The sequence below is a fragment of the Agrilus planipennis genome, unplaced genomic scaffold, assembly GCF_000699045.2.
Source record: "Agrilus planipennis isolate EAB-ADULT unplaced genomic scaffold, Apla_2.0 scaffold15, whole genome shotgun sequence".
NCBI classification, from domain to species: domain Eukaryota; kingdom Metazoa; phylum Arthropoda; class Insecta; order Coleoptera; family Buprestidae; genus Agrilus; species Agrilus planipennis.
In genome coordinates, this window is record NW_020438871.1 from 2,257,392 (window position 1) to 2,269,616 (window position 12,225).

Sequence of the window (12,225 nt, forward strand, 5' to 3'; positions counted from 1 at the left end):
AGTGTTAATATTTATTTTGATAATTTTAGGTTTAATAGTTACAAGTATCGTCTCTGCTATGTTAATTTATGTCATAAATGTAATAAAATGCTATTCAAATAATAATAGCTCATTTATTGCCAGATTAGGCCCTTTGTTGATGGAGGGAAATATCTACCGCTCCAGAATTATCTAAAACTTTTCTCCTTTATATCATCTCTTTGGAAGATTATTTCTTTATTTTCTACTTTTTAGAGCATCTCGATAAAAAACTTCATTTATTAAGAAAATTATTTTTAACTTAATTTTAAATAAGCTGAAAGTACCAAAATGTAATTAAATGAAAAAATTTTATTGTTAGAAATTACCAAGACGTACTTTCAATCCCCAATTTATAAGCGCCCCATTTATTTCAGGATAAATTAATTTATGCCTTATTAAACGAGCTGAAAGTACCAAAATGTATTTTGATTTATGTTGACTTGGGAAACAAACCTTCTTCCTTTTCTTGACATTACATTTCGTTCCTTTTTAATTTGTTTTTCAGATCGCTGGATTCTAAAGTTTAAAATTAAAAAAAGTATTTATAACCGTTTAGAATAACCTTGAACTGTATTTAACGTGCTATAATCCTAGTGTCCTCCACTCTACCCCCTATTCTTCCGCTCTGTGGTAATTTTAACCACCAGTAAAAAGTGTATTTTACGTTTTTAAAACATCAAAATTTTTCAAGCAAAAGATGCTTTTTACAGAGACGTATTATAAACAACAAAATAAAATTAAGTTAAAAATAAATCTGTAAATAGATGATTTTTATTGAAGCACTCTGAAAACAGGAGAACCCATCTTCCAAAATGATATAAATAAAATATTCAAAATTTAGATAATATTGAAGTAAATATGTATATATTGTCTTAGATCAAGAAATATTTTTAAGTGTTTAAAAATTTTTAAAACGGATTAGAGACCAATAATACTTTACAATTATTAATCGTTTATTAGGGTATAATTAGGGTAAGTACCTATATATGGTATTAATGTATCTATTTGTCAGTGGTCAATTGGTGTTATCCTATTATCTATGGTGTTATCCTTTAATCTATGGCGTTATCTATGGTTTGGGTACTCATGACCTCTATGCCCATGACATGTTCGTGACAGTTATGGGGAGTCGTTATCGGTTTTTTACAAAATACGAAGTAAAATATTCACAAAACATAGTTCACAAAATGTAAAATTAATGATGACGAGATGACTTAAAACGAAGAAATATCAGTAATACGTTTGTGAGTTGTAGCTGTAGAAATTATGCTTTAATTAATAGAGGATGAATACTCAAATTCCACTTCGGGAAAAATCAACTGGATTTCTTTTTCGTATAAATTCCAGCACAACTAGTACTCCTTCAGGCTCACCTAATAATTCTCGATTAGAGGACGATGTGGAAGGGAAAGTAAAGACTCGTTTATTGTCTATGTGGAATAACATGAAATATGGTAAAAATATTATACATCTATAACTTTTAACAAGTAATGAATCATATTTATAGGGATGAAATTAAAGACAAATTTCTCTAAAGAATCTCCAGTGTGGTTATTAGGAAAATGTTATAAAAAAGTTGAACCGCATGATTCAACTGAAGAAGGAATGGACATTGCTGCTTATAACAGCAATAGCAATGTAATTAAGCAAAATTAAATTAATGCAGTTGGTGTATTTTTAATGTTTGTAGATATCAAATAATGAAGAAGATGACTTTGAAGGCTTTAAAAGTGATTTTACCAGTAGATTATGGTTGACTTATCGCAGAGAGTTTCCAGTGTTAAATGGTTCTACTTACAGTAGTGATTGTGGATGGGGTTGCATGTTAAGAAGTGGACAAATGCTTCTAGCCCAAGCTTTAATTTGCCATTTTTTAGGAAGAGGTAATATATATATAATAATAGTCGCTGCAGTTTGGTCAATAGATTGAATTATCTTACTAATAATTTATTTTAGGAGATAGACAACTGGCTGATACTGGAGCCCAAGAAACGTCATCGGTAATTGTCGAAACGGTAGCCAAAGTAAGCAAAGACACTGGAGGTCATAAGAGTCCTGTTCTTCCTCATTTCAAAAGTGATGCTTCTAAAGTATCATCCAAGGGAATGGGCCTTAAGAAGGCTTACATTGGAAAACAAAATCAATTTACCGTTTCTGCTGGAACTGCAGGTAAGCCAATGAAAATAAATGTGTATAATCAATGAATTAAAAGAAATAGCAGATTTGAATAACTATTTAAAAATTTATTAAGGTAATAACATCTTGTTTGTGGGAATAATTGGGCCGAAGGGACCGTGTGAGGAGGTATTTGTAAAACATTCTGGTCATAATCAGTACACAGTAAATTATGTGGTGAGAGAAAGGGGAGACTATCTTGTGATTGTAAAATGGGGAGACGATCATATTCCTGGCTCACCATTTAAAGTAGAGGTATAAATGGNAAATTAAAACTTGTATACATGAATATGATGTAGGATGGAGGTGGATTCCTGACCAAATTCCAAATACCAGACAAGGTATTATGGAAAATATTAATCACAGAAAAATTATAAAGTGGTTTGGTGACAAACCTTCAAAAAATAGTCCATTTTCTTTACACACTTTGGTACAGTTAGGGGAAAATTCTGGTAAAAAGCCTGGTGACTGGTACGGTCCAGGATGTGTTGCATTCCTTTTAAGGTAATTAAAATATTAAGTAGTAGTTTGGAGAAATAATACCTTCATTATAGTTATTATTATTATGCCTTTAAAAAAATATAATTTGTAGAGAAGCAATGAAATTAGCATCAAAAGACAATTGTGAATTTGATAAATTAAATATTTATGTTGCCCAAGATTGTGCAGGTATGTAGGTAATAAAAATAATTGGCTCCCTGTAACCTTATATAATTACAGTATACATAAAAGACATTGAAGAAGAATGTCAAACATTTGACAATAAATGGAAATCATTAATACTACTTATCCCTGTACGTCTTGGTGCAGATAAATTTAATACTTTCTTCTCATCTCAGTTGACTAGTTTGTTAACTTTAGAACAGTGTATTGGTATAATTGGAGGACGACCAAAACATGCATTATATTTTATTGGATATCAAGGTAACATAGAAATTACTGAGTAATCATGATCCTAAGTCAGTTAATTGTTCACCCCTTAAATCTTTAGATGACAAACTTATACATTTAGATCCACATTATTGTCAAGAGATGGTAGATGTTTGGGCAACAGATTTTCCAATTTCTAGTTTTCATTGTCGATCACCCAGAAAGTTGCACATAAGTAAGATGGATCCATCTTGTTGTTTGGGATTTTATTGCTCTACTAGAGAAGAATTTAGTAATCTTGTTGAAACATTAAAACTGGTAATATTTATATTTATATGTCCTTATTTTATTTGTTGATATGTTTTAGTAATTAATGTAATGCTATTTCAGATGATATCACCTACTAAAACAAAAGTGTTCAATGAATATCCAATGTTTGTTTTTTCTAATGGTAGTAGTAAGGACACTCATATTGAATCAACCATTAAAGGACATCATGTGGATTATGAATTTAAAACTTGCGATGTTCTTGGGGAATGTACAGAAACTGAAGAATTTGAAATAGTTTAAAATCTTCAATACTTTCAAAGTTAACAGAATAACTGAAAGTTGCTGTCATTCGCAGAAAAGGTGCTTTCATCCTTGAACCAGGCATTATATGGAAAAGGTAAGATATTGGAAATTGTAAAAAGTAAAATAGTTTTTATTAAATAATAACAGAATGTTTCATATTATTATGAAGACAAATGTCTGTTCTCTCATGTGTTCCTTTATTCTATTACTGTTATCTGGGATAAATTATTTAAAAAAAGTTTTTTTTAATAAGGAAAAGTATACCTAGGTAAAAGATCTCATAAATTATTGTGTGTTGAGTAAGGGACTCGAATGCTAATTTATAAATATTAATGTTTTAAAAATAAGGTTTTAGATAATCATGAAGATATAGTTTTTTTGTACACAAAATGCTGATTTAGTAATTATAAATTTAACGTCCCAAAATGTAAAAGCATTACACAATATATTTTGTCACAGTTAAATACTGCAGATGTCAAAAGCCTTTATTAAGTACAATTCGATTTATTGTTTTTTTCCTACTAAAATTAGGAATGGAAAAGAAAAAGAAACGTATCATAAAATGTGTTGCCATTTCTTATGCATCACTCATTATCATTATTGTAAATAATACCAAAACAGTAAAGTTCTTTGTCTTGACATTTTGAATTTTTAATGAACAGCAAACCAGTAAAATTCGATAATGAGAGGAAACAAATTCTTCTGTCCTTTTGCATTTTCTGTATTTTTTTTCTACTCAAAAATTAGTTATATAAAAGTTTCTTATCTTATAATGAAAAATTCCCGTTTTAGTAAGTCTATAAACTTTATTAACTAATAGAAATAGAAATAATGTTTACAACAATTAAAAGGTATAGTCTTATTTTGTTGCTTTGACAGTGTGCATTATAGACAGTAACAGTATTATAAAGTAATACCAAATGTTGTGTAATTAATCACCCTAATGCGTCTTGTTCTTTAGATAATTTTTTTTTACTTAAATAATCTTTAATGTTTGGCCATATTTCATCAGAAGTTTTACCAGTAAATGTCTGTAACACGCCTAGTGCTTCATAAAACTTAATTACTGGTTTTGTAAGCAGTTCATATTGTTCCAGTCTTTTTTTCACCACTTCTGGTTTATCATCTTCTCTTTGTACTAATGGTTCTCCCGTTATATCATCTCTTCCCTGCAAAGGGAAAAAATTAGGCAATTCTTTAATTATTAAAAAAGTAGTGGTTTTACAGGAATTTTTGGTTCATTAAAACCAGTATTGTAAGTTCTTCCACTAGGAAGATGAACAAGTCGTCCTTTTACTCTTTCAATTATGACATCAAACGGTACATTTAAATTTAAGACAACATCGATTTTTTGAGCTTTCCAAAGAGTCTGTGCTTGAAATAATGTGCGAGGGAAACCTATAAAAATAGAAGTAGAATACATTTCTCTTTTGATTATTGTTTATACCATCTAGCAGCCAACTTTTGCTATTGCATTGCTTTATCTCGTTCAATATAAATTTTGTAATAAGTTCATCTGGTACTAATTTTCCTTCATTTATATATTTCTTGGCTTCAACACCCAATGCTTTAACAAACGAAATTTAATTATTCATATATATGTAATAATAAGTTTAATTAAAAATCTGAGTACCTACAAGTATTGTTCTTAATATGCAGCCTCAGTCTATCACCACTTGCTATATGCTCCAAATTAAAGTGCTTTATTATTCTGGAAGATATTGTACCTTTCCCAGAAGCTGGAGCACCTAAAATAATAGCCCTCAACATTTTATTTTGGCTTTGAAATGAACAAAAATTTTGTGCTGAAATTGTTTTAATAGATAGGAATGGAAGGTATTGGAAAATGTAGAGGGGCACTGTGAAAAAGGAGATAAATGGTAGGCAAGTAGGCATAAATAATGTGGTAGAACATAGACACATGAAGGGCTAGGTTACAGACATCTTCAGATTTACGACATTGTGATGATTAAAGTCTAAAGTCTACTTTTGACGACATTTGCATAGTGACAAAAAATAAATATTCTGTTTAGCGGGCATCTTGCAATACAAAAGAAGCTAAAATTTTATTGTTATAGTTTTACTGTTCAAAAATTAAGTACTGCACACAGAAGGGTTAAAACAGAAACACTGATTATGTATATACACCGATTAAACATGGATTTAACAAAAGTTAAATGTTAGTTGAAATTATGTTATAATACAAACGTTGAGCAATAAATTCCACAGGAAATTCGTATTAACATTATGAAGACAATTTTTTGAAAAAAAAGAAGACAGAAATAGTCGGAAATTAATTAATGTGGCTGAATATGTACATGTAATTCAAAGTTCATTATAGGGTGCAGCCAGACGAACGTTATTCAGTCGCGTAAATTGAGCGATCACAGTTTTCGGTTTTGTCAATGTTTCATTCGGCTGAACTCTTGCCTGTCCGTCTCGCTAAGAACGTGTTCATGGCACAGTATATATTATCATGTTTGAATTGTGTCGTACAAAATTTATGTCTGTTTGCGATTTACACAATTAGACGCATTAATTGATTTCACTCTTCATTAGTCTTCTCGTATAACTCTAGAAAAGCATTTTATGTATGAAAACGTATTGGAACTCGAATACACTACTCAAATCGCGCGACTGGATTACGCTCGTCCGGTTATAGTCTTAACCGAAAATACGCTAAACATAACCTTGATCTTTAAACCATTTCATTGTCAATTCGGTTAATTCATTACATTATCAAGTAAATTTGTTCTTAATTAACGGTAACCCGTCTCTTTTCGAATTGTAAATAGATGGTGTATAAAACAATTACTTAAAATTCGGTAGTGTCCATCCATCAACGCATTGATTATTAAATTAGACATTTAAAGGTTAAGCTTGAAGAATTAGAAATAATTTCTGATTTTTAATTTGTCATTTTAATAAAATACAATGTGAATGTTTCGTCTATTCAATTATTACTGTATAATTTGTTTAATTTTATTTGTTTTACAGTTCGGTCTATGGGGAAAGAACACCAGCACGTCAAGTTTCTTATGATCCTCTCTTCTTTTCGTACACCATTTGTTGTTCTCTTTTCCAACCCAGAAGATTTTGCATCAAGGTAAGATTTCATTGTTTAAAATTTTCAGAATAAAAGCTTAAGAGAATGGAAATTTACTTTCTCCCTGTTATGGTTACATTTACATTACCTATCAATTAAAAATTGATTGTATCTTTATTTTTTTGTTATAAGATTAGGAAAAACATGTTCTTTTATATAGACAAATCAAATATTTATTACATTGTAAAAGCATAAAAGTATAAGAAAAACCTTTTTAATGAAAGGTACATTAAATAATTGTTTCATAATTCATATTTGTATTCTACATTTTCTTAATAATTGTCCAAAGTAGAACAGTTTTAATGTATTGATTAATTAATTTAAATTGTTATTTTCAATTTTTGTTATCCAAACATTCCTTTTTTTAACTTTTTTTAGATCAAAAATTAATTTTTACATACAAAACGTAATTGACTCACCATCTATAAACAACATGTATGTAATGTTTCATATGCAGAGACTGATTTTAATTTTGTCAGTTCAATCAACTTATTTAAAAAAAAAATTGTATATGATTGTTAAGATTCTTGATTTAAAGTTTTAATAACAATTCATTTTCGTTTCCGTCTTTACAGTTTAACCAAAGAGGGAAGAATATCAACATATTAAATTTATTATGATCCTGTGTTCTTCCTGTATACTATTTGTTTTTTCTTCAGCAACTCGGAAAATTTTTAACTAATCAAGGTAAGATTTAATTATTTAAAAGTCTTAGAAATATAGGTTAATTCATTTTCTCTCTTTTATGGTTAGAAAATTTACATCCTTTATTAATTAAAAATTTGCCTTTGTTTTAATTCACATGTATGTGTTTTCTGCAAATTAATCATTTGTATCTTTATTTCAACTCTCACTACAAAATTGATTGCATCGCTAAATTCTACATACACTTTTACATAAAATTTGGCTGTTAAAAAGTTCAGAAAAGGTATTTAACAAGTCTAAAATTAAGGAGCGCTCTTTCATATTTAGAATTTTTACCTGTTTTTATCATTACAATTTTATTACAAGCGATAAAGCATTTATTTTAAATTTTGTTTTATAAACCATAGTACAATCGTGTAAATTTTTACATTAGTATTACAAACAGGAGATTAGAGGAAAGGAAAAACTAATTTTATTAAATATTTTAATTTTTTGCGCAATGGTACTTCTGTATCTATAACATTATTTATTTTATTTACGCTATTCTGACCCTATGTTGACAATGACGCTATGTCGCCGTTGTATAATTTTGTAGTTTTACTTGCTTTTAGGCGCGTTTTTATTTGATTACGTGTATGGTTTCTTGAATAGTCTAGCTAAAACATTGGTATATCCAGTATTGAATATTTTAGAAATGATTATAAGGGACTCGTCATAAACAATACATCAACTTTTAATACAATATAACTTCATAAACATGTGCAACCTGCTACATTCAAAGTCAGTAGAAAATAAACAATAAAGAATTTATTTTATTTTTATAGAACGGTACATTCTGCAGCAAATTCAAGTAATAATACATATTTAGATTAATATCTTGTTAATGTATTGTTAATTTGGTTGACAAAAAACGTCCTGGAATATAATGCATAGGTTGACGAACGTATGTTACTACTTTGTGTAATATCGTTAGGTTGTATATTTTTTTGCTGCAGTTGTGGATAATTGTCATCTTCAATTTATAACATCCTTTTGCACTTCCAATTCTCAATTTAAAAACGTTTTTATTTCTTTATTATTAATTTTTTAAAAGACGAGTGTTTTATAAGTCAGAACTGCTCCTGTAGTCTGACGCTCAAAATACACTGCAGTGAAGTGGGTTGCCTATGTCAAGGGCCAGCGGACGCCTGCAATATTTGAAACAATTTGTATTTTNATATTGTGATGAAAGTATAAAAATGTAATAAAGCAATAATAGTCAAGAAGATAGATGCTTGTTAATCAAAAATAGCGATTGATAAAGAATAAAAGTAATGTACTTTATTTTTTTAGTAAGCATATAGTAACAACGATATGAATAAAGCAATGAATTTAATTTTTAATTTTCTGTCCAAAGATTAAGTTTTTTTTAACAGCTACTTCTTTTGTAGGCATCGGAAGTCTTCAAAAAGTATTGTATTTTCAAAAAATCCGTGTTTTTAAATTACGTGCCAATAAAAATAAACGAAGTTTTAGTTATATAATTCTTTAAAGAAAATAATATACAAATGAAAATGATAATTTCCCACTCTTATGCCAATGGAAGGTGCTTATCAATTTTTTCACAACGCGTTTATAACTAAAACTTCTTACGTTCCTGTAGGTATTTAGGTATTTAAAGAAAACCAAAAGATAACATAGTACATAAAAGTACAAACTAATTGCAAATTTTAGCTGGTTACCTATTCATTTAGAAATGCTCCAACTTTTTAATAACTAAAATCCACAGATCAGATAAATTCGAGTGTAAATTAATTTATTTATCCTGTGGTTTAACGTTGTTTATCGTATATCCTACATGAAGGCCATTAATAATTCGGGAATAACAAAAAGATACTTCTTAAATTCAACTTCTTGTCCATTTGGTCGAATTTTATTGTACCACATTATAATCTCATAGTTTCGTAGTGTAAGGATGCTTTTTCCCGTCTCTTAAATCCAACTTGCCGGGTTAATTTTTCGTATAATTAGTTTTATTGTTTTCTACGCCTGAACGGTTAGATTGATTGATTCATATTATATTATTAGTTTTTGCAATTGCCCACAGCATAAATTAAACGGTTTTATAACTAATACTTTTTACGTTCCTGTATAAGATGAATACTACAGTCTAAGTGTTTTTTTTTTTTCTTTTGTGATATGAGCAATAGTCCATATCATCTATGTCATCTTTTGGTTTTCTTTAAACAACAGAATGCAATTAATTGACTGCATTATGTGTACGTATACAAAGTACACATTATGTCATTTTTTGGTACAAAATAACTACAAATTGTAGTTAGTTAGTTACCTAATAACTTTATAAAAGCTTAAAATTCTGAATAATTAACATACATCAAGGTTATTAATAATTCGGGCATAGGAGAATTAAAGCACAGAAACTGTTTGTTAATATTACTATATATAATTACTAGAAAAACTTTAATTGCGTGCAATTTTTTTTAAAAAGAACAATAAGGTAGTTCTAAAATGTTATACTGCAATTAGCTAGTTTCTTAATTTCATTCGTTTAGTGTTTATAAATTCAACTTGTCCGTTTGGTCGAATTTTATTATACCCAAAAATGCATATATATCTTTGCGAGTAGTGATCAGGCGATGGAACTTGCACGAAGCAAAAACGCAGATAAATTGAATTCTGTAAAACGGGGATGAAACTAAGCACGCGATTGGTTACAGCGTCGCAGACATCGAATTTAACGCATCTGATTGGCGTTTGTCTACGTCATCAGTGCTTCATGTGGTAGCAATCGCAATTTTGCGACAAGCCTGAGAGGCGTTTTGTTCATTATAAGTTCATAAAGCTTCTCGGTGGTAGGACATGTTTTCACGTCTCTTAAATTCAACTTATCGAGCTAATTTTTTCGCAAAATTATTAGTTTTAATTTGTTCGACATCTGAAAGGTTAGTTCGATTGATTCATATTCTATTACTATTATTCGTATTTGCCCACAGCATAAATTAATTTGACAAAATTGTTAAGGGTTATATCTTCAGACATCAGAAGGCTACGTCGCCATTTTTAATGTTTTGTTATTTTATTGGCTTTTAATTGGTTTTTTATTACATGTTTTTGTTTTATTTCTTGTTTCATTTATTTAATAGGAGTGTTTAATTGTTTTTTTTTTTAACCATTTTCCGCATATATTTTGACTTTCATTTGAGAGAAAGGGAGAAAAGTGAAAAGGATTAAATATTTAAATTTTCTGCGTAACAGATATCTATTAAATTAATTAGTTAATAATTGTTTTTATCCGTTTACACAGATTGGTCAACAATTGAGAGAGATTGGAACTGATATCTTTGCTTACTGAAAAGATAAGTCGTCTCCTATGGTGTTGTAGCTGTTATCCTTTCATCTTGGAGGCTTTTGTAGTTAATTAAGGTGAGCATGCATACTATACTTTCTATATGTAGTGTATTTATTTGATATTAACAAAGAAAAAGGTGCAGCATTACTTTAACAATGTATCCTGCACATTATTTACTTAATACTTGATTAATCATATCTTAACATTTTTTCATAAGATATCATTTTACAGGAACATTAGAAGAACTCCGGATACCATTAAATTATGAAATTTTGGAGCATTGGTTGTATTAGTCCTCATTTGCCCTTGAAAGTAGCTGTGCCCATGGTTCTAAAAATAGCATGAAAGTGCCTTTTTTTCATTGGAATGAAGACTGTGCTGAAAAAAGGATTTATGACAATGAACTGGTATGTAACAGTATCAGTTAAAAATAGTAAATGATATCTTTAGATAACTTACATTTCTTAGACATTTGTAATTTGCTTCAATAAACAACTTTTAAACAACGTTTAAGAAATGGCAGAAGCAGAATTAATGTGGAACAGATCTTTCCATTAGTATGCATGTTACTGATTTATTCGATTTAAAAATGGTAATTAATTACTTTTCTTGCCTGTTTCTATATAGATTGTTGTCCCACAAATGAGAAGGAATGGCAGTTAATTTTGGTGCTACTAAAACAACCGATGCTCTTGACGTCTTCACCTTGCAACATTATGCAGTTAATTTTTGCGGTAACAATGGGAGGCAATTGGAATTAATTTATTTAGATGTAACCGGAACAACAAATTATTTGCAGTGGTACACTCCTAGATTTGGTTGGTTTGCTCATCATACTGGTAGACTTTAGAACGCCACTTTCTACAATTAATTGAGGTGAGAATACATGACTTGATCAATATTAATTACTCTTTATTAATCTGTTATGAAATTTCTGTTAACAATTAGCTATTGTCAACAGTATAAATTGAGGTTATTGTGCATCAATATCACTTGACAGTTTTTATTTTCCATAGAATTAATTGACATTTATCATTGATGTATCTTTGGAGTTCATCTATCTATGAAGTCTATCTGTCTATGAATTTTCTTTTTAACCTTTTTCTGTTGTCTATGTCGTAAATTGACGTCGGGTTATTTGACGTTAACCTATGTCGTGATCTATGGTTGTGATGTAAAATGGCGTAAAGTTGTTGTTTGTTTATTTTTTAATTTAGCTATTTTACCTGCTTTTTGGTGCATTTTTGTTTGTGTTTCTTAATTATAAGTGTAATTAATATATTTTTTTGTCCATTTCTGCAGGTTATACAATAAATGAGAGAGAATTAATGCTCAGTTTGGTTATACCGAAACAGCCCATGTCTACATGGGTGTGGTCTTTCCTGGATTATATTCTTGATTTGCTGTTTCGTCTTCGCCTTGTAACATCATGCAGTTAATTTTCAACCCATGAGCGAGTGCAACTGGATATTTATTTGAATTCCAC

At 29.3% G+C, this 12,225-nt stretch overlaps 3 protein-coding genes across 9 annotated transcripts in view; 2 read left to right on the top strand and 1 right to left on the bottom strand.

The window, feature by feature from the left end:
- Positions 1–10,515, top strand: part of LOC108737595 (nucleolysin TIA-1) — a 744,862-nt gene extending 734,347 nt beyond the window's left edge. For all 5 annotated transcript variants that reach the window (XR_003231829.1, XR_003231830.1, XR_003231836.1 and 2 more), the window contains one exon: positions 10,108–10,515. The gene's annotated coding sequence lies outside the window, so the exon portion shown is untranslated. The remainder of the gene's footprint in view (positions 1–10,107) is intronic.
- LOC108737572 (cysteine protease ATG4C) lies at positions 1,106–11,060 on the top strand. Of its 3 annotated transcripts, none has more exons than XR_003231815.1 (12): positions 1,106–1,475; positions 1,529–1,659; positions 1,712–1,904; positions 2,496–2,700; positions 2,789–2,865; positions 2,917–3,120; positions 3,209–3,384; positions 3,457–3,733; positions 6,637–6,745; positions 7,321–7,432; positions 10,695–10,813; positions 10,971–11,060. XR_003231815.1 is itself a non-coding variant. In XM_025977960.1 (8 exons), exons 1-8 carry the CDS (start codon positions 1,307–1,309, stop codon positions 3,634–3,636), a joined length of 1,356 nt encoding a protein of 451 aa, XP_025833745.1. In that variant the 5' UTR covers positions 1,108–1,306; the 3' UTR covers positions 3,637–4,278. The 3 variants fall into 3 exon arrangements, 1 of the variants encoding a protein (XP_025833745.1); XR_003231812.1 differs by having other exon boundaries at positions 1,108–1,475; positions 3,188–3,384; XM_025977960.1 differs by lacking the exons at positions 6,637–6,745; positions 7,321–7,432; positions 10,695–10,813; positions 10,971–11,060 and having other exon boundaries at positions 1,108–1,475; positions 3,188–3,384; positions 3,457–4,278.
- LOC108737571 (GTP:AMP phosphotransferase AK3, mitochondrial) lies at positions 4,515–5,877 on the bottom strand. The gene is made up of 4 exons (XM_018470484.2): positions 5,277–5,877; positions 5,087–5,206; positions 4,865–5,037; positions 4,515–4,808 (listed from the first exon to the last, which is right to left on the bottom strand). The coding sequence occupies exons 1-4, from the start codon at positions 5,560–5,562 to the stop codon at positions 4,575–4,577; spliced, it is 813 nt and encodes a 270-aa protein (XP_018325986.1). The 5' UTR covers positions 5,563–5,877; the 3' UTR covers positions 4,515–4,574.
- Positions 11,061–12,225: the final 1,165 nt, after the last annotated feature.